General features: G+C 40.4%; 1 protein-coding gene and 1 pseudogene across 2 annotated transcripts in view; both read left to right on the top strand.

The window, feature by feature from the left end:
• Window positions 1-11,232, top strand: part of HSPA14 (heat shock 70kDa protein 14) — a 51,357-nt gene extending 40,125 nt beyond the window's left edge. The window contains exons 11-14 of one of the 2 annotated variants that reach the window (XR_001364531.1): window positions 4,829-5,041; window positions 7,090-7,214; window positions 9,500-9,570; window positions 11,014-11,101. Coding sequence is in view for 1 of the 2 variants with exons in the window: in XM_005878882.2 (XP_005878944.1) it covers window positions 4,829-5,041; window positions 7,041-7,214; window positions 9,500-9,570; window positions 11,014-11,092 (537 nt within the window). In the remaining variant the exon portion in view is untranslated. Of the gene's footprint in view, window positions 1-4,828; window positions 5,042-7,040; window positions 7,215-9,499; window positions 9,571-11,013 lie in introns of both variants that reach the window. The other variant, XM_005878882.2, reaches the window with a different exon arrangement.
• Window positions 11,233-21,071: 9,839 nt separating this feature from the next.
• LOC102260363 overlaps window positions 21,072-22,687 on the top strand; it is a 4,029-nt pseudogene continuing 2,413 nt past the window's right edge.

Here is a 22,687-nt window from a genome sequence, read left to right as displayed (position 1 = left end):
GCAGTGCTAAGGATGTCTGACTGCAGCTTAGGCCTGCTCCCCGCTGGCAAGTGGACATCCCCCGAGGGCTGCCGGGCTGCCAGAGGGATTTCTGACTGCCAGCTTGGGCCTGATCCCCCAGGAAGCGGACCTAAGCCAGCAGGTGTACATCCTCTGAGGGGTCCCAGACTGCAAGAGGGCATAGGCCAGGCTCAGGGACCCCCCCCCAAGTGCACAAATTTTTGTGCACCGGGCCTCTTGTAATCTATAATAATAAAAGTGTAATATGATAATTAGACCGGACGTCCTTCCAGACTTAGCTGTAGCAGCGGGGTCCGGCAGGGGCCAAGGCAGAGGCGGACACCGCAGTGGTGGAGGCCGAGCCGCTTACACAAATTTTGTGCATCAGGCCTCTAGTCTTTTTAATAATAGGCATCTTAACAGGTATGAGGTTTTGATTTGCATGTGCCTAATGATTAGTGATGTTGAACACCTTTTCATACACCTGCTGGCCACTTGTATGTCTTCCTGAAAATGTTTATTCAGGTCCTTTGCCCATTTTTTAAATTTAATTTTTTGGGATTATGGATACTAACCATTTTTTAGAGATGTGGTTTGGAAATATTTTCTCCCATTACCAGGTGGTTTTTTCATTTTGTGACGATTTCCTTTTTTCTATGGAAGCTTTTTAGTTTGATGTACTCCCATTTGTTGATTTTTGCTTTGGGTATAAAATCCAGTTATTGCCAAGACCAATGTCAAAGAACTTACCCCTGTGTTTTCTTCTAGGAGTTCCATGGTGTCTTACACTCAAGTGTTTAATAAATTTTTAGCTTATTTTTCATTCCCCCCACCACATTTTATGGTTTTGATCTCACAATTTATATCTTTTTATATTGTGTATATCCATTAACAAATTATTGTAGTTAGTTATTTTCAATGCCTTTGTCTTTTAACCTTTATACTAGAGTTGTGACTTACCCACCACCATTACAATATTAAAGTACTCTGAATTGAACTATATATTTACCTTTATCAGTTAGTTTTATACTTTCTTATGTTATTAACTAGAGGCCCAGTGCACAAAATTTGTGCACAGGTAGGGTCCCTAGGCCTGGCCGGCAATCAGGACCAATCAGCCTTCCTTCCAGCTGCCAGCCGAAGCCTCCCTTCCCAGGCTGGGGCCTTCCTTCATTCCACACCGCCCCTTGGTGGTCAGCGCATGTCACAGCAAGTGATAGAACTCCCAGTCAAACTCCCACGGGGACACTTTGCATATTAGCCTTTTATATATATAGATTAGCATTTTTGTTTCAACTTGAAGAACTCCCTTTAACTCTTTTTGTAAGGTTGGTCTAATGGTGATGAACTCCTCCAGGTTTTATTTTAATGTAAAACACTATCTTTCCTTCAATTCTAAAGGACAACTGATGTGTAGAGTATTCTTGACTGACAGTTTTTTTTCTTGCATTACTTTGAATATCATCTGGCTTGAAAGGTTTCTGTTGCTATATCTTCTTATAGTCTTACTAGAGGCCCGGTGCATGAAATTCATGCACGGGGGAAAGGGGTCCTCAGCCGGGCTTGCACCCTCTCCAATCCAAGATCCCTCTTGCAATCTGGAACCACTGGCTCCTAACCACTCACCTGCCTGCCTGATGCCCCTAACTGCTCTCCCCTGCTGGCCTCATCCCCCTGACTGCTCTCTCCTCCTGGCCTGATTGCCCTAACTGCCTAACTGCTCCCCCCTGCCAGCCTGATCCCCCTAACTGCCCTCCCCTGCCAGCCTGATCCCCCTAACTGCCTAACTGCTTGCCACTGCCGACCTAACCCCCTTAACTGCCTATCTGTGCTCCCCACCTGGCCTGATCCCCCTAACTACCTCTCTGCTGTCCACTGCCGGCCTGATTCCCCTAACTGCCTATCTGCTCTCCCTTCCTGGCCTGATCGCCCTAACTGCCTATCTGCTCTCTCTTCCTCTCCACACCCTTCAGACCCCTGGCACAGGCGTACTAAGAGCTCTCTGCTGCGGCCCCGCCCCCAACCTGATGGTCATTACGTGACGGCATCCCGGGCAATTTGCATATTCCTCTTATTATTAGTATAGATGGGGGATCCCTTATATCTATCAAGTTGCTTTTTTCTTGCTGCTTTTAAGATTCTCTCTTTTTCTGTAACTTTTGGTAATGTCATTAGAATGTGCATCAGTGTGGGTCTCTTTAGATTCAACTTATTTTGGTACTTTTTGGATTTACTGGATCTCTATGTCTGTTTCATTCCCCAGTTTATGTCATTATTTCTTTGAACCAGCTTTCTACCCTTTCCTCTCTTTCTCTTTTTTTTAATCCTCGCCCAATGATGTTTTTATTGATTTGAGAGAGAGGGAAAGCAGGCAGGGGAGAGAGAAACAGTGATCTGCTGCCTCCCACACGCACCCTGACCAGCTATCGAACCCACAAACTTTTTTGCTATTCAGCATGATGCTCCAGCCAACTGAGCCACCTGGTCAGGGCTCTCCTCCTTTTGAGACCCCCTATCCTATCTAATAAAGAGGGAATATGCTAATTGACCCTCATGCTGTCCCAAAGATGGCGGTGCCCACAGCCAATAAGGAGGGAATATGCTAATTGACTGTCCCACCCTCAAAGTTGGCAGCACCCACAGCCAATAAGGGAATATGCTAATTGACTGTCACGCCCTCAAAGATGGCGGCGCCCAGTCCCCTCAGCCCCGCCGGCACGCCTGCCTCCGGAGTCCTCCAGTCCCCTCAGCCCCCCAGCCGCCCAGGGCCTGCCCAAGGTGCAGGCAAACCTCGGCTGTCAGCTGCCCAGCCACCCAGGACTGCCCCGAGGTGCAGGCAAGCCTTGGATGGCGGCTGCCCAGCGGCGCCCGAGGCTCAGGTAACCAGGGCCTGCCGAGGCTTGCGCTGATGGCAGTGGCAGCAGCAGAGGTGTGATGGGGGTGTCACCTTCCCCTGATTGCTGGGTCGCCTCCTGCCCCTGAGGGCTCCCAGACTGTGAGAGGGGGCAGGCGGGGCTGAGGGACACCCCCTCCAGTGCATGAATTTTCATGCACCGGGCCTCTAGTAATATATATATTAGTCCATTTATTGTTGTCTCATAGGTCCCTTAAGCTATCTTAATTCTGTTTTATCCCTTTTTGCTTCTCTGAATGGATGACTTCCTCTGCCCTATCTTTAAGTTTACTGATCCTTTCTTTTGCTTGATCTAGTGTACTGTTGAACCCCTCTGTTGAATTTTTCAGTTCAAGTATTATAATCTTCAGCTCTATGGTTTCTATTTGGAACTCTTTATATTTCCTATACCTTTGCTGAAATTCTCTCCTGACTTCAGTGAACATCTTTTTTTTTATTTAAATTCTTTATTGTTTAAAGTATTACGTCTCCTTTTTCCCCCATTAACCTCTCCCCAGCCACTCACACCCCCTTCAGTGAACAACTTTATTACTGTTATCTTGAACTCTATCAAGTAAATCGCTTATCTTAATTTCATTAAGATCAGTTTATAGAGATACATCTTATTATTTTGTTTGGAACATATTCTCCTGTATTTTTGTTTTTCTTGGTTCTCTGTGTTGGTTTCTATGCATTATGGAGAACTGCCACTTTTTCTAGTCTTGACAGTGTAGGAGATGAACCTTGTCAATTAGCCCAACCTGAGCTTCTTGCCTCTCAAACCTTTGTGTATGTCTAAGCTGCTATCTTTGTTCTCATTGGCTCTTACTAGTTAAGCGTATGTCAAGACCATACCAAAGATGAGCATTGCAGTCAGCACCTAGATACTGGCTGATTAGATGTCAGGCCCTCAGGCAGCAGCTGTGAAAGTAGGCAGTCAGATCTCTTCCAGGGAGAAACTGGGAAATGGGTCCTTTTGCCTGCTTCCTCTGCATCTGAGCCCAGGTGTATGGCCATGGGGTATGAGATGTTCCATCCCCAATTTAAAAAGTGTTTCTTTACTATAGTTCTGTGGAACTTGTGAATGCAAGCCTATTCAGAGCCAGGTGATTTAGGGGACAAGCTCATAAAGGAGCAATTTTATATGAAGTTTTTCAGAGGCAGTAATTATGTGTGTGTGTGTGTATCCTCCTATATAATAAAAGCCTAATATGCTAAGTGTCCGGTCGTCTGTTCAACCAGTCAAAGTGTAATATGCTAATGATATGCTAAGGTTGCTCAACTGCTCACTATGACATGCACTGACCACCAGAGGGCAGACGCTTTGGCTGGTAGGTTAGCTTGCTGCTGGGGTCCGGCTGATCGGCACTGGGCAAGACGGGCCAGACACACCCTGGAGCCCTCCTGCGTTCCCTCCCTGGCCCCGATCAGGACTGGGCAAGATGGGCTGGACAGGCCCTGGAGCCCTCCCTGGCCCCGATCGTGCACCGGTGGGGTCCCTCTGCCTGGCCTGTGCCCTCTTGCAATCCCAGACCCATCAGGGGATGTCAGAGAGCCAGTTTCAGCCCAATCCTCCCAGGCCAGGTTGAGGGACCCCCCCACCAGTGCACGAATTCATGCACCAGGCCTCTAGTATATGTGTGTGTGTGTGTACATACACATATATACTAGAGGCCCGATGCACGAATGTATATACACACACACATATACATGTATATATGTATGTGTGTATACACACACACACACACACACACACACACACACACACACACATATATCTTTATATGGTAAGTATAACATAAAATAATGCTAAAAATATGGTTTCTTATACTTTACCATTACATGTGGTAAAGATGGGTCAGCATATAACATTTAGTCTTGAGAAAAAAACATCGTTCTATAAGTAAAAAACTGAAAATTATTTTTATTTTTTAGGTTGTCCTTTGTGGAGGGTCTTCTCGAATTCCAAGGCTACAGCAATTGATTAAAGATCTTTTCCCAGCTGTTGAGCTTCTAAATTCTATCCCTCCTGATGAAGTTATCCCCATTGGTGCAGCTATAGAAGCAGGAATTCTTACTGGGAAAGAAAATCTTTTAGTGGAAGACTCTCTTAAGATAGAGTGTTCAGCCAAAGATATTTTAGTTAAGGTATGTTTAGTTTTTCTTTTTCATAAAAGTGGTATAAATTTGATACTGTAAACCATGTTTTCTTTTGTTTGTTTCTTATTAATCCTCACCTGAGGATATTTTTCCATTGATTTTTAGAGAGAGTGTAAGAGAGAGGGAAGGACAGAGGGAAACATCGATGTGAAAGAAACACATCCTGCTTCTCATCTCACCACCCAACCCATCCTCCCCAATTCATCCTCTGGGCTGCTACTCAGAGAAATAATCTCTTTCATAGGCAATTCCAATTTAACTACCTTAAACTCTTCAAGAGCTTTTTTTATGATCATGACAAAAATCTAACCACTTTATTATGATATAAAATGCCTTTCACGGCCTAGTCCTTGCCTGTCAGATAGCCTTTGCTCCTGCTAGTCTCCCCCCTGTACTCAGCCATGTTGAACTGCTATCAGTTGCTACAGTCTCTCAGCACCCCTCTGCATATTGCACACCTTCTCACTCCCTGTAACATTCTTCACAGATACTTCCTCCTTCTTCTTTGCCACTCTTCAAGACTCAAGTATTTTCTCCTTTGGAACTTATCCTATTTCTCTGGTAGAGTGCTTTGCTCTTCAATATGACTGTGCTGTGTGTGTGTGTGTGTGTGTGTGTGTGTGTGTGTGTACATACACATATATACTAGAGGCCCGATGCACGAATGTATATACACACACACATATACATGTATATATGTATGTGTGTATATACACACACACACACACACACACACACACACACACACACACACATATATCTTTATATGGTAAGTATAACATAAAATAATGCTAAAAATATGGTTTCTTATACTTTACCATTACATGTGGTAAAGATGGGTCAGCATATAACATTTAGTCTTGAGAAAAAAACATCGTTCTATAAGTAAAAAACTGAAAATTATTTTTATTTTTTAGGTTGTCCTTTGTGGAGGGTCTTCTCGAATTCCAAGGCTACAGCAATTGATTAAAGATCTTTTCCCAGCTGTTGAGCTTCTAAATTCTATCCCTCCTGATGAAGTTATCCCCATTGGTGCAGCTATAGAAGCAGGAATTCTTACTGGGAAAGAAAATCTTTTAGTGGAAGACTCTCTTAAGATAGAGTGTTCAGCCAAAGATATTTTAGTTAAGGTATGTTTAGTTTTTCTTTTTCATAAAAGTGGTATAAATTTGATACTGTAAACCATGTTTTCTTTTGTTTGTTTCTTATTAATCCTCACCTGAGGATATTTTTCCATTGATTTTTAGAGAGAGTGTAAGAGAGAGGGAAGGACAGAGGGAAACATCGATGTGAAAGAAACACATCAATTGGTTGCCTCCTGCATTCACCCTGACCAGGGCCCAGGCTGGGGAGGAGCCTGCAACCAAGGTACGTGCCCTTGACCGGAATCGAACCCAGGACTCTTCAGTCCGCAGGCCGAAGCTCTATCCACTGAGCAAAACTGGCTAGGGCATGCATACCATGTTTTTACAATAAAACTTTGTATAATGATAAATTTTTTTAATTTATAATTATACTTTTAATGAGTTTTTTATATTTTTTTTTTTTTATTGATTTTTGAGAGGGAGAAAAGGACAGAGAGAGTAGGAGAGGAAGAAACATCAATGTGAGAGAACTACATTGATTGGTTGCCTCCCATATGTGCCCCAACTGGGATCAAACCCGCAACCTAGATATGTGCTCTGACTGGGAATTGAACCCGAGACCTTCTGGTGCACAGAATGATGCTCCAACCAATTGAGTCACACCAGCCAGGGCTATATATATTAACTAATTTTAATCATAAATTTCTAATATAGGTAGAGAGAGATGTTTCAATTTATTTTTAAAGTGGGTTGGGATTAAGGATTATTTCTATTTTCTTTTGTCTATCTGTTGTTTCCAACAATTATAAGCAAGAAATATATATTACCTTTTTAATAGGAATTTTTTATCATTGTAACAATAAAAATCAAAAAGATATGCATATTATTTTCCTGCTTATTAGGGAGTTGATGAATCAGGAGCCAACAGTTTCACAGTACTGTTTCCATCAGGGACTCCGTTGCCAGCTCGAAGACAACACACATTACAAGCCCCTGGAAGTATATCTTCAGTATGCCTTGAACTCTATGAGTCTGAGGGGAAAAACTCTGCAAAAGAGGAAAACAAGTTTGCACAGGTAAATACATAAAATTGGATTATGAATTAGTCACATGAAACTTTAGCTTTTCTTTGTGGATTAGACTCAGTTTAATATCAATTAATAGAAAATGTGATGAATGGATTAATTCTACTTATTCGTTTCTGTAAGAAGAAATAGGCGATTTTAATTTGAAGGAGTGACAGGAAAATAAAAGCAAAATACAATTTATATTTATACTCTTTCTCTTTGAGCTCTTGACCCTTCTTGGTTATAAGGTGTGACATTTTTTGTTTGCTAACTTCCAGGTGCTATACAGATATACTCTCAAAATTATGTGCATTTTATAGATGATTAACGAAACAGGTTTATGGTAGTAAATACCTTATTATTTCCTTGGTTGAGCTTATTTATCCTCAGGTTGGTTGTACACTTGGGCCCATGCTGTTGCCATTAAACCATATTGCCTCTGATACAGGTTAAGTTTGCTTTTCAAAATACCACATGCATATTTTATGCTATATGGTCCTCTGTATCCTTTTAAAAAGAGTGAAAGGAGCCATGTTATTTGCTTAGAACATACCCAAGAAATATAGTTACATTAAGCCCTGGCCAGTTTGATCAGTGGTTAGAGCATCGGCCCATGGATAGAGAGTCACGGGCTCAATTCTCAATCAAGGGCAAAGTACACACAAGGGCTGCAGAACCATATTTACAATAGGATATCATTTGTATTTTAATAAAAAGATTGAAAGCAAGGGTCCATGTGAAGGAAGAGGTGTTTGGGTAGGTGTATGTATTTAGATAATCAGGTATGGATACAGAAAATATCTATAGGTGTTTGAACTATATTCAGGAACCTTAACAGTGGGTAGGTTTGAAGATACCAAGAGGATTTTTTTACTTAACACTTATACTGAATTTTTTTATAAATAGCAAAGGGCATAAGCATGAATTACTTTTTAAAAAATATTTTTTTATTTATTTCATAGAAGAAGGGAGAGGTACAGAGATAGAAACATCAATGATGAGAGAGAATCATTGATTGGCTCTGCCCCTTACTCAGGATCAAGCCCGCAACCCGGGTATGTTCCCTGATCAGGAATCAAACCATGACCTCCTGGTTCATAGGTCAACACTCAACCACTGAACCACACCAGCCAGGCATGAATTACTTTTATGTAATAATAAAACAAATGTAGGTAACAAAAGACAATGTGTATCTTTAGCTTTAAATCTATTTTCTGATTTTAACAAAAGAATAATGAAAATACATATATAGCATGTCGGCACCACCTAATCTTAAAATCTACTGGTGTAGGACTCCTTCAACTAGTAAAGTTTTCAAAAACTCGTCTAAATGTTTCTGTTGTGTATTATTATGTAAGCACTTTACTCTATACCAGATTTCTAACCTTGAGTGGCAGTATTGGGATTCCTTAGCTTCTCTCTCATACATTTACTACCTTTTCTCTTCACATACTTCTCTGAGATTCTGCAACTACTCTCAGTATATCCTATATATTATATATCATACTGATTTTTTTTTATATAAACAGCAAAGGACATAAGCATGAAGTACTTTTGTGAAAATATATTTTTATTTCATAGAGGAAGGGAGAGGTAGAGAGATAGAAACATCAATGATGAGATGGAATCATTGATTGGCTGCACCCCTTACTAGGGATCAAGCCCACAGGATATATACATATCCTATATACAGATGCCAGCAGGAGAAGAGTTAGTCACATACACTGAATTTGGAAAGAGACTCTTCTAGAGAACCTATCTGTTCTAACTTCTTCCTTTCACAAATGATCAAAGATACCTAGTGCCTTGCCTAAGGCCATAAAACTTGATAATGACAAAATCTGAAAAGTTACTTCCAAACTTGGTTTATTGGTTAACCTTTCTTTAGGAAATTGAAAAATTTTATAGTAAATCCATTAGTATCTTTAACTTATAAATGCAATCTTAGTTGTACAAAATAATTTGCCACAGGTTTCTTTTAAATAGGTTTTCAAGGTGTAGTTAAAACATTTGAATTTTTTAAAAAGTATATATAGAAGGCTTTCCAAAATATAATTTACATGTTACTGTAGTTATCTTCTATGCTCTCCTGTAGGACACATTTCATTTCATAATTAAGAAAGCTTAATCCTGTTCTCTAAATTTTGATAACTGGTAATAGAATTAAAAACTGCCCTATTTTAAAGGTTTTGTTTCAGTAATAAGTAGGATTTGGTCCATTGAAATAACTCATGCATCTGTTTATTAATATGTCAAAATATTGAATCATCTTTGTGTTATTTCTGCATAAACAGGTTATACTCCAGGATTTAAATAAAAAAGAAAATGGATTACATGACATCTTAGCTGTGCTAACTATGAAAAGGTACAAATTAAACTACTTCTGATGTTAAAAAAATTCACTTTGAGACTTGCCTTTTTTTGTCAGTTTGATTCTTCACCCATTGTCATTCTGGGAAAATCATTCAGTAAAAACTTGTATTTTATTAATGATTTGTATTTTTGTCCTACAGAATTACTGTATTTTATAAAGAAAAGTATATCTCAGGACATTTGCATTCTAAATTTTTTATGAACTCTTTAAATATTTTGGGTGTAGTCAACCAAAAGCTAGTTCATGCAAATTGGGATATAATTTTTATTAATTTTAAATACTAGTATAATTTTCCAAGGTTTACATAATTCACATTATTTGTCCTAAAAGGATAAGTTTATTTCAATATTGCTACAGAAAATCTCTAGGAAATAAATTACTAACTAAATCCAGCTGTTACCATTTCCCTAGCAACAGTTCATCCATAACACTATATCTTGCAAGTAGATCATTTTGAAATTAACATTTGGGACAATTCATTTCATAAACCATACTTAACAAGAATATTGAATTTATTAGAGTACGTTTGCCTTGGCCTGGGCTTAAAAATGGCATGATGTGTCTTGAGCTTGAATAAAGTCTTGAACTTAAGGTCTTTATCATTGTGGGTTTGCAAGGAATATAATTTTGGTTTCAGTGGTCTAAAAGGAATTTTTTTTTAATTGAGAGTATGTTGGGACAGTGAAACAAGAAAGTGCTTGGCATAAAAGAAGCAACAGGAGAGCCCACGCAGGCCTGCTTTGGTTCTCCAAAAATGCTATAGGAAAGAAATGAGCCAAGGCTAGGCTGCTTTAGCTCACTGGGAAGTCAGAAAAAAGGGGCCCCTTGGAGACAGGTTCAGGGGGTTACCCCGGGATGAGCTGCCGCTGTCCACTCCTACCCTGGTTGCAGGTCTCATGGAATCCCTTAGAGTTTAGGAGGTGCTAGGCCAGTGATGGCGAACCTTTTGAGCTCGGAGTGTCAGCATTTTGAAAAACCCTAACTTAACTCTGGTGCCGTGTCACATATAGAAATTTTTTGATCTTTGCAACCATAGTAAAACAAAGACTTATATTTTTGATATTTATTTTATATACTTAAATGCCATTTAACAAAGAAAAATCAACCAAAAAAATGAGTTCGCGTGTCACCTCTGACACGCGTGTCATAGGTTCGCCATCACTGTGCTAGGCTGTGGGGGAAGAAAAGAAGGAAGGGAAAGGCACGGGTGTGCTCCTGGAAGGGTGAGCGCAATAGGAGGAAATTTTTAACAACTATCTAATTATAGCATATGATTCTAAATTTAAAGACACTGAAGTTCTATTTATTCTTTATCTTAATACTCTTCTTTCAAAAATTAACATTATCTCGTTTATAAAAAGTCCACAAGTAATTTCTTAAGGACTTTCTCTTTTTATAAAATGAGCTTATGAAATGTTATTTTTGTTTGTTTAGGGATGGATCTTTACATGTGACATGCACAGATCAAGAGACTGGAAAATGTGAAGCGATCACTATTGAGGTGGCATCTTAGTATTTTAGAAAAACCATGACTCTTTTAGAACTAAAATGTCATCAATTACTTGGTTTTGTTCATATGTGATGTTTATATTGAAATACTTTTGGATGAACTGTGTAATCTATGTTTCTATTAAAATACAATATATTGATAAATGTTGCAACCCTTTTTGTTTTCCATTTAAGATGAATCAATGGTGGGAAATATAAGGAACTCTTTCTATCATGAAGCTGTTTAAAATTAAATTGAGTGAATTGAAGGGCATTTTACTGGGAATTTAACATTGTTTTCTTAAAATTGTTTTGTTTCTATAATGTTAAGAAAGAAGTCTTTTTTCTTTTTAATCCTCACCCAAGGATATGTTTTTATTGATTTTGAGAGAGAGAGGAAAAGAGAGAGAAAGAAACATCAATGTGAGAGAGAAACATTGCTCAGTTGTCTCCTAATGTGCACTGACTGGGAATCAAACCCACAACCTTTTGTTGCACAGGATGACGGTCCAACCAAATGAGCCACCCAGCCAGAGCAAGAAGACTTATATTCTTATTAGATGACTAAGAGAACAATTGAAAAGTCTTTGGTATTAAATGGAAAATAAAATTCAGAACCATGTACAAAATAAGATACCTTTTTTGCTTAAAAGAAAAAAGTAAACTCATAAACTCACCAATAGTGTGTAGATATTCATGTGACACAAAGAAAGTCTGGAAGGCTAAATAGCAAAGTCTTTAAACCAGTGGTTCTCAACCTTCCTAATGCCGCGACCCTTTAATACAGTTCCTCATGTTGTGGTGACCCCCAACCATAAAATTATTTTCGTTGCTACTTCATAACTGTCATTTTGCTACTGTTACGAATCGTAAAGTAAATATCTGATATTGCAGGATGTATTTTCATTGTTACAAATTGAACATAATTAAAGCATAGTGATTAATCACAAAAACAATATGTAATTATATATGTGTTTTCCGATGGTCTTAGGCGACCCCTGTGAAAGGGTCGTTCAACCCCCAAAGGGGTCGCAACCCACAGTTTGAGAACTGCTGCTTTAAACGGTGCCTTCTTTTTGTGAATGGAAATGTAGGAGAGGTGCTCGTTTTTTTTACAATTTTGTTTACTTTGATTTTTCCCTCTTACAAATGAATATTCATCAGAAAATATTCTCTGGGGCATTTAGATCCTCAGTGGGTCATTAATGAAAAATCTTATTCTCTAAATAAAACAACCCAACTAATTTGCCTGTATCAGGGAAAAGGTGCAACATGAGTAGCGCACATTGGACTCTAGATCTTATTACCAACATAGTATTTTCCACTTATTTTTCTCCTTGGTTCCCAGCAAGAAGAAGAAATGTTTACTCAGTGGTAAAATTCAAAAACTTGTTTATTACCTGTTCAAACTTCGTGGGAGATATATGGCAGTAATCTTCTATTTCTAAAGATGCAGAAACCGTCTTTCCTGGTTTGGCTCAGTGGAGAGAGTGCCAGCCCATGGACTAAAGGGTCAATTCCAGTCAAGGGCATGTACCTCAGTTGCAGGCTCTATCCCTGGCCCTAGTCAGGGCATGAGCGGAAGACAACCAATCAATGCATCTCTCTCACATTGATGTTTCTCTCTCTGTCTCTCCCCATCCCTTCCACTCTCTTAAAATCAATGAAAAAAAACCTCAGGTGAGTGATTAACAAAAAAAATGATGCAGAAGTCAAAAGTAAACTTTTTCATGATTATTCTGCATCAAATTATTGACCAAAGCACAAAGAGAATTCAGATATGATTGTAAGTCCACAAAGAAGCAGCCTTTTGGTAGGCATACCTTATTGATTAAGGCTGGCTATTTAGTCATATCTTAGGATCTTTTCCCAAGTTATAAACACGAAAATAAAGTAAACATGTATAAGTTATTAAGTGTTTTCAGGAAATAGGAAAATACCAATCAAGAGAGTTGAATTGCTAAATCTAAATGCTCTGGAAGAATTAAGATTTATTGTTAGCTTATTTTACTATATCAGGGGTTGGCAAACCATGGCCAGTGTGTTAGTTCTACCCCACACCTAGTTTTGTAAATAAATCTTTTAAAATATGTTTTTATTGATTTCAGAGAAGAAAGTAGAGAGAGATAAGAACTTAGGAGCTCTCTGAAGGGTTTCGGGATGCTGTACCCTACTTTGAGAGTTGCTGCTCCAGATATTAGACACAACAAAGCATGTTGAAGAGTCAAAGCCTAATCTATCCCTTGGAATTAGTGGGATTCAAGACTAGAAAATGATGGAAACAGTTGGTTTACAAAATAGTTTAATACATTTGTTCTGTAAATTTTTACTGAAAGAGAATGGAAGATAGGAAGTACCTACTTTAGATAGGGTGACCAGGAGAGGCCTCTGAAGAAGTGACCTTTAAGCTGAGACCCAAGTGATAAGAAGGTAGCTACCTGAACAACAGGAGGTGCATCTACTCTGAACCAGAAATTAATTTAGAATTTCCTCAAGTTATTTATTTTCTCGCTTATTTATCTGTTCTTACCAGGTCTCTTTCTTTTATGTCCACTGTTATATTTCCAGCACCTCATACAGTGCCTGGCACATAGGAGATGCACAATAAATGATTTCTGAATGAGGATAGTGAGCAAAGGGCAGTAGCACAAATTAAGGTTAGGGAAGCAGGGTTCCAATCACATACGGCCATTTAGATCATCCAAAGGTTTGGGTTTTATTCTAGATTTAGGGAAATATTTAAAACTGGAGAAGGAAACATTCCACTTTATGTTTTAGGGTCACTTTTGTGGCTGTGTGGAAAGTGGATTGGAGGGTAGCATAGTGGAAGTGAAACCAGGTAGGCTTTTATAGGACTCCAGTTGAGAAATGAGGGCCCATATTACTAAGATAATACCAGTAGCAATGGAGAAAAGGGGCAGAATCAAGGTATATTTGGGACATACCATTGACATGGCTTACTAATGGAATTAATTTTGAGAATGAGAGGGTGAATTCAAGATGATACCTAGCATCTGGTGGCAGCATAGGGAAATGTGGTACTGCAGCCTCCCACAACCACATCAAAATTTACAACTAAAATACAGAACAACCATCATTCAGAACCATCTGAAATCTAGCTGAACAGAAGTCCTACACCTAGGGCCGTGGTCGGCAAAGCAAACCACGGCTCGCAAGCCACATGCGGCTCTTTGGCCCCTTGAGTGTGGCTCTTCCACAAATACCACGTGCAGGCGCTCACGTACAGTGCGATTGAAACTTCGTGGCCCATGCACAGAAGTCAGTATTTTGTGGAAGAACCAGTATTTTGTGGAAGAGCCACACTCAAGGGGCCAAAGAGCCGCATGTGGCTTGCGAGCCGTGGTTTGCCAACCACTGAACTAGGGAATTAAAGAAGAAGCACATCAAGACTGATAGGAGGGGTGGAGATACCGGGCAGAATTGCAGAACCAGTTGTTCCCACACCCATTTGTGGTGGTTTAAAATTGGGAGGGATATCTTAGATGTGGAGGTTTCCCTGAGGAACAAGAGGACACTGCCACACACCAGGCCCCCAGCCCAGGGTTCCAGTGCCAGGAAGAGAAGTCCCCACAACTTCTGGCTGAGTGATATGGCTGTGGGAGACCCAGGTAGGTCCCCTTAAAAGGCCTATGCACAGACTTACTCAGACTCACTCCCTTTGAGTTCCAGTGGCAGAAGCCTGAAAGGAACTTGGAACATTCAGGAAGGAACTACCTTGTCTGGAATCAGGGCAAGAGCTGGAGGGACAGTTTTCTCCCAGATAGAAGTGCTGGCAGAGGCCAGTGTTCACTTTGCTGAGCCTTCCTGCCACAGAGCTGACAGGCTGTGCCATATATGAATCTCCATCAACCTGGCTCACACTTTTCACCCTGCCCTGGTGGTTCTCTGAGACCCCGCCGCTCCCTACTTGCAGGGTCATCCAAGCCATTTCCAGTGGCTTTTCCATACAACTGGCCTCTTTTGCCTCTTGCTTTGGGCTTTACTAAAATCTCTTAAACAAGCAGCAACTGGCATCAGTGTACTCTGTAGCTCTCAATTGGCCCCAGGTCCAGCACTAGTAACAGCCCACCCTGGTTTACAGCTTGGTCTCTCCTGGGCACCTCCAAGCTCAACACAAGTAGTAGCCATCTGCAGATTGCTTAGTAGCCCATGCTGAGTGGCTCTGGACAGGGCACAGGCAGACTTTGCACCTCCTGGGAGGCCCCAGAGCCAGTGCAGCCAGTGGTCAACTTTGACCACCCAGATTACAACCCTACCACCTCCACGAGTGTCACACTCAAGGGGTGGACTCAGTGAGCACCAAAGCCCCACTGAAGCAAGTCCTGCTCCATTCAGTTCCTGCACAGCAGCTTTTCTACTGTAATTGCAGCTGATCCTTATAGTGGGTCAGTCCCTCCCAGTGAGGCTGACATACATCAAGGCTCAACTACAGTAGGACTGCACACAGTTCACACAAGGGTGCACCTGGAGTTCCCAGCTCAAGTGTCTGGGATAGCTGAGCCACTAGACTCTACAGGACACCTACAACACAAGGTGACTCTACCAAGTCTGGGAAACAGTAGATCTACTAAATATAGTAGGTCCTCGGGTTACGTCGGAGAACTGTTCCTACGGCGTGATGTAACGCAATTTTCGCCATAAGTCGGAACCCACCTACATACGCACCTACGTCACATGGAGCACATACACAGCAGTAATGAATGGAAACAGTAAAAAAAATTTAAAAGATAACAATTCCTGACCTTTACTTGTGGTAAATAAATAATAAAAAACATAAAGCACATATATGCATACGTTGAAATGACAGAACTTTTTTTTTTTTATAAATAAATGGGAGATGGCGACGTAACCACGAAACAACGTACATCGAGTCCGTTGAACTGCCTGTACATAGAAACAAATACAGGGAAGCAGCCAAAATGCAGAGACAAAGAAAAATGTCACAAATGAACAGGAGAAATCCCCAGAAAAAGAACTAAATGAAATGGAAGCAAGAAAACTACCAGATACAGATTTCAAGATAATGATTATAAGGATGCTCAAGGGATTTAATGAGAACTTCAAAGAACTTAGTGAGAATTTCAAGGAACTTTGAACAAGCATGTCAAACTCGCAGCCCATGGGCCACATGCGGCCCACAACAAATATTTTTGCAGCCCAGCCAATATAACAGTATGTAAGAAACATTTTAATAAAAAATTCGTAACTTAATTTTTACAATATCCTGTTATACATAATTATCAATAACGAACTGCAACGTTCGCTAATGACTGATTACTATAATTGTGTTGCATTCATTTCCCTCACACGCAGGTGCACCATTTCCACTAATACTAGCAGCGAATATTTTAGCAGCAATTGCCACATCATTAGTATTGGACTGACTTGTTTGGTGTGCACAACAGGAAATATTTCTTTCAGAGATCAAGAAAAATAGTTTATTTGCATTATGCTTATTAATTTGTGCAGTTATTCGGTGTCTGGTAAGTTAATGTTCAAGAAAAAGATATTAACTTCTATTAAAATGTTCTATTTTATGTTAACAATTATTCATTTATTTCAGCCCTTTGTATTCAGCATGTCTCTATCGAAATAAACCTATATTTCTATGAAAATTGAAGCTTTTTTTTTTTTTTTTTGCGGCCCACATAAACTTAAACCTTGTTTATTTGGCCCGTGTTAGCCTTTGAGTTTCACATGCTTGACTTAGAACATCAGCAACATAAAAAAGAACCAGTCAGAAAGGAAGCATACACTAACTAAAATAAAGAATAATTTATAGGGGATCAACAGAATAGAGGACACCAAGAATCAAATCATGTGGAATATAAGGAAGTGCCTGGCCAATGTGGCTCAGTGGTTGAGAATCAACCTATGAACTAGAGGTTCACAGTTTGATTCTCAATCAGGGCACATGCTGGATTGCAGGCTTGATCCACAGTTAGGGGTATACAGGAGGCAGCCAATCAATGAGTCTCTCTCATCGATGTTTCTATCTATCTCTCCCTTCCTCTTTGAAATAAAAAATATATTTTTTTTAAAAAAATAAGGAAGTAAAAAACACCCAATCAGAACAGCAAAAAGAAAAAATTCAAAAATATGAAGATAGTGTAAGGAGCCTCTGGGACAACTTCAAGCGTACTAACATTCACATCATAGGGGTGCCAGAAGGAAAAGAGAGGGAACAAGAAATTGAAAACCGCCCTAGCTGGTTTGCTCAGTGGATAGAGCATCAGCCTGCGAACTGAAAGGTCCCAGGTTCAGTTCCGGTCAAGGGCACATGCTCGGTGTTGTGGGCTCAATTCCTAGTAGGGGACTTGCAGGAGGCAGCTGATCCATGATTCTCTCTCATCATGGATGTTTCTATCTCTCTCTCCCTCTTCCTTCCTCTCTGAAATCAATAAAAATATATTTAAAAAAAAAAGAAATGGAAAACCTATTTGAAAAAATGACAGAAAACTTCCCTTACCTGGTGAAAGAAATAGACATATAAGTCGAGAAAGCGAGGAGAGTCCCAAACAAGATAAACCCAAGGAGGCCCACACCAAGATCCATCATAATTAAAATGCTAAGGGCTAAAGATAAAAGCATCTTAAAGGCAGCAAGAGGAAAGCAATTAGTTGCCTACAAGGGAGCATCCATATGGCTGTCAGCTGATTTCTCAACAGAAACTATGCAGGCCAGAAGGGAATGGTAAGAAATATTAAAAGTGCTGAAAAGCAAGGATCTACAACCAAGATTACTCTACCCAGCTAAGCTATCATTTAGAATTGAAGGTCAGATAAAGAGCTTCTCAGACAAGGAAAAGCTAAAGGAGTTCATCACCACCAAACCAGTATTACATGAACTGTTAAAAGGTCTTCTTTAATAAGATGAATAAATATAAGATAAAAAATATGAACAATCGCCTAGGTTGGGTTGCTCAGTAGTTAGAGCATCAGCCTGCAGACCAAAAGGTCTTGGGTTTGATTCTCCATCAAGGGCAAGTACCTTGGTTGCAGATTTCCCTACCAGGGTGCGTGCAGGAGACAACCAATCAATGTTTCTCACATCAATGTTTCTCCCTCTCTATCTCCCCTCCCCCTCTCCCTTCCATCTCTCCTCCCACTCATTCACTCTCTCTAGAAATTAATGAAAAAAATATCCTTGGGTGATTAAAAAATTACACTTACAAAGATTTATAATAAGAAGGAAAATACATTATAATGTTACATGGAAAAAATAATATATATACAATAAAATGGCAATAAATGCATAGCTATCAACAATTATATCTAGAAAATCAAATGAACAAGGAATCTAATGAACAAAATAAACTGATGAATAAAATAGAACCAGAGGCATGGAAACATGGAACAGAACAAACTGATGAATCTCAGAGGAGAGGGAGGGTCTGGGAAGAGATTAGCCAAAGAATTTATATGCATTACCTATGGACATAGACAATAGGGTGATGAAGGCCTGGGGTGGGGTGGGAACCGGGTGGAGGGTGGCACTGGGGAGATAAAAAGGGGCATATCTGGATATCTGTAATACTCTCAAAAATAAAGGTTTAAAAAATAAATAAACATACAAACAAAAGCGGGTGGGGGGGGGCTAGATTTCTTTCTAAAACACCTGATTAGATGATGATGCCAGTGTATTGAGATGAGAAAGTTTATGGGAAGGACCAGGTCTGGAGACAAAAATCAGGGGTACTTTTATAAGTATGTTCAATTTGAGGTGTTTGTGTAACACCTCAGTTGATAGTTCAGCTAGGCACTGTGGATTTTAAAGTCTAGAATTCAGGACAGAGATCAGGGCTGGAGACAAAAAAAAACATGAAAATTATGAAGATGATATTTCTTTATCCCTGGCCAGTTTGGCTCAGTTAGTTGAAGCATTGTCCTATACACCACAATGTGGCAGGTTGGAGTTCGATTCCAGCTCGGGTGTGTTGGGGAGGCAACTGATCAGTTTCACTCACATCTATGTTTTTCTCTCTTTCTGAAATAAATTTTTAAAAATAAAGATAACATTTAAATCCACAGGAACTGAGGTTGTCATTTAGAAAGAGAACATAAAAGAAATGTCTCGGGGTCACGCCCAGAGGAACCCCAGCATTGAGGTTAAATAGAGGAAAGGGAGCCAGAAAGGGGAGTGAAGAGTGGCCAATGAGGTAGAAGGAAACTGCGCAAGCATGTTTGCTCAAGGGGGTGTTGTAAGAACATGTAGTGAATACACTTGGGAAGGATAATGAGGGAAGCCCTGGGAAGGAGGTTAGGCTCTATCCAAGTCCTCTCCCTTTACAATCACCTTGATATAAGGAATAAAAGGTCCTATCAACCCTATCACATGGAGGCCCTTTGTGATATGGTTTCTGTCTACTTCTCAAGCCTCATTGCTCATTATTTCCTCCTATTCTAATTCTTAACTTCTTTGAATATTCCCTGTTTCCTATCACCAGGATTTTGGTCAATTCTGTTCTCCATGCCTAGAAAATGCTTAAATTTCCCCCATCTTTGCTAGGATTATTGGTTAAATTTGTAGATTTCTGCTTTAGATTGTTTAGGTCAGCAATTTTCAACTGGTGTGCTGCAGTACACTAGTGCTGAAAGAATTTTTAAAATATATTTTTATTGATTTCAGAGAGGAAAGGAGAGGGAGAGAGATAGAAACACCAATGATGAGAGAGAATCATTGAACGGCTGCCTCCTGCACACACACACACACACACACACACACACACACACACACCCCACCCCCCACACCCACACTGGGAATCGAGCCCGAAACCCAGACATGTGCCCTTGACCAGAATTGAATCGGAGACCCCGATAGGCCAACTGCTCTATCCACTGAGCCAAACCGCCTAGGGCTGAAAGAATTTTTAAAACATGCAATACCTGGGGAAAGTGGTAAAAGGGGATTATGCAAAGTACCGAGAGACTCGTCCAGGTCTGAGCGCCAGCACCCCAGACCGGGGCACCTTCAGGTGGCAGAAGGTGATCAAAATTACTCAGGTATGAAGATCCTCTTCTAGGTTTTGTGTAGAAGGCCCCAGATATTTCAAGTGGTCATTTTGGAATTACAATGATTTTGAATAATTTTGCCCCAGAAGTTTACTAAAATTGGCAAGAATCATCTCTGAAGTGAATTGATAGTAGTGCACAGCTCTACAAGCTACTTAAACAGAAACCCAGGCATTCTTCAGTATTTTGGTTCAAACGGATTATATAACTGGTTAAAGTGTTTCAGCTGCTGGGGTTTTTGTTTTTGTTTTTTGCCTTCCCCACCCTCCCCTGTGGTGTTTTCAGCTGTAAGATATGCTTGATTTGTGCATTAGGTAGTTTTGGAAGTTTCCAATTACTGTTTAAATATTGCTGAAGTTCCATGGCAGCTTATTTTTACTCTTATTAAAACTTTTAGGAAATTTTGACCTCATTCCCTTTCATGTCACAATGGGACAGCTTCTCTAAATGAAGAGTACAGTTTTTGTGTTTTCTTTTATCTTTTATTTGCATGGAAATTTAAGATGCTACAGTTTCCCAGCAGCCTGGTAATGTTGAGATAACTGTGTCTCTGTAAATGCTGTTTAGGAATGCTCTTCAGATGTGAAATTTTCTTTTTGTTTTTGCCTTTTGGATCATAAATTGGATATTTCATCTCACGTGGATAAGTACAACACTGACAAGCACATGAAATAATAAAGAAGACTTTATTATCTTAAATCCGAGGAACTTGGCTAATTCTGGAGATAGCCATATGAAAACTTTAAAACTGAAGTATGAATAGCTGACTTGAAGTAACTATGTCAAATAGTCATAGGTTAAGTATCCTCAAAGAACTTGGATTTTATTTCAGAGGATACAAAATTAAAACAAACTGGAAAACACAAAGATAACCAAGAAAAACCCAACACCTTCCTGTGCAGTCCCGTTGGAATCTGGACTTGCCATGAGTGTTGAAGCCTTGTTTCATTGAGTCAGAGAGACTGGACCTAAATGGCCCAGTATGACTGCTCCAGCCTGGCTTAATTTTCCCACTCCATCATCATTAACAAAGTCATCATTGAATTGTGAGACGCATTCTGACAATTCATGGAAGAAAAATAGTTATGATGTGAATCGTCAACGACACAACTCTTCAGATGGCTTTAATTCTGGTATTGGACGTCCCAATGGAGGTAACTTTGGAAGGAAAGAAAAAAATGAATGGCGTACGCATGGGAGAAATGGCACGGAAAACATAAATCATCAAGGGGATACCGTGGTGGCAGTACTTTCCATTCTGAAAAAGCCAAGGACTACACAAAAACAACATCCCTGACAATGAACCAGGGAAGAAGAAAGGAGAGAATGCAAACAGTTTGAAGCTGAGGATTTTCCGTCTTTAAATCCTGAATGAGAGAGATCCAAATCAAAATAAATCTTTAGCTGCAATTTAGAGCTCCAAGGATGCTGGTCATTAAGAAAGATAATGCAAAAAACTTACAGCTGTCTAGATTCCCAGTAGGAGGAAGTCTTCAATCATAGCCAGTTAAGAACAGGACTGGTCCAAGTGTTTATAAAGGTTTAGTCCCTAACCTGTTGCTCTACCCACAAAACCCACACAATGGAAAAGCCAAACTAAAGAAAATAAAGCTGGGACTTCTTTCTCTCATGAATCTACATATGGTGTTGGCAACTTCAATGCTTTTAAATCAACAGCCAAGAATTTTAGTGCAACAATGACAGTGAAAGAGTGTAATTGCTCAAATTCCTCTTCACCTGTTGACAAACTTAATCAGCAGCCTCATCTAACCAAACTGACAGGAATTCACACTGATAAGAAGAGTGAATTTCTGCAAGCATTGAAAAGGGACAGAGTGGGTCAAAAACCAAGATGGTGGCATAGGTAAACACCTGAAATTGCTGCCTCGCACAACCACTTCAAAAATACAACTAAAAGACAAAATGGACACCATCCAGAACCACAGGACGGCTGGATGAGTGGAAATTCTACAACTAGAAGGAAAAAGAAAAGCACACTGAGACTCACAGGAGGTGTGGAAGTAAGGGCAGAGGTACGGAGGTGCATGCGAAAAGGGCTGGCAACTGAGGACACCGTTGTCTTTTCCAATTGGGAGGGAGACACAAGTTCCTGACAGCCCTGAACTCCAGTTCGGGCGAGCGGAAAGGGCTGGCAACTGAGGACGCCGTTGTCTTTTCCAATCGGGAGGGAGACACAAGTTCCCGACAGCCCTGAACTCCAGTTCAGGCGGGTCTCTGGGGACCCAGACTCACACGGGGAAAAACTGGACTGTCTGGCATCAGGCAGAACTTGAGGGCGGCTTTCTCTCAGAGGTGCTTGCAGTGATTACTGCGGGACACTGAGACCTGGGGCCTCTTAGGGCAGGGCTGAGGAGCAGCCATAGCTGTTTGCTCTGCCCTGTTGATTCCCTGAGACCCCGAGCTGTGTGCAGAGGCTTTTGCAAATGAATGGCCTGGCCCTTTGCAATCTAAAATTACCTAACAAACTGCAGCTGGGTCAGAGAGACCCAGAACATCCAAAAGAAGGCCCAAGGCCCCACAGCAGCTTGCATTGCTTCACAGCTGGGCCTCATCTGGGCACCTCCAAA

Source organism: Myotis brandtii, unplaced genomic scaffold (assembly GCF_000412655.1).
Source record: "Myotis brandtii unplaced genomic scaffold, ASM41265v1 scaffold576, whole genome shotgun sequence".
NCBI classification, from domain to species: Eukaryota; Metazoa; Chordata; class Mammalia; order Chiroptera; family Vespertilionidae; genus Myotis; species Myotis brandtii.
This window is presented reverse-complemented; position numbering and strand designations above follow the sequence as displayed.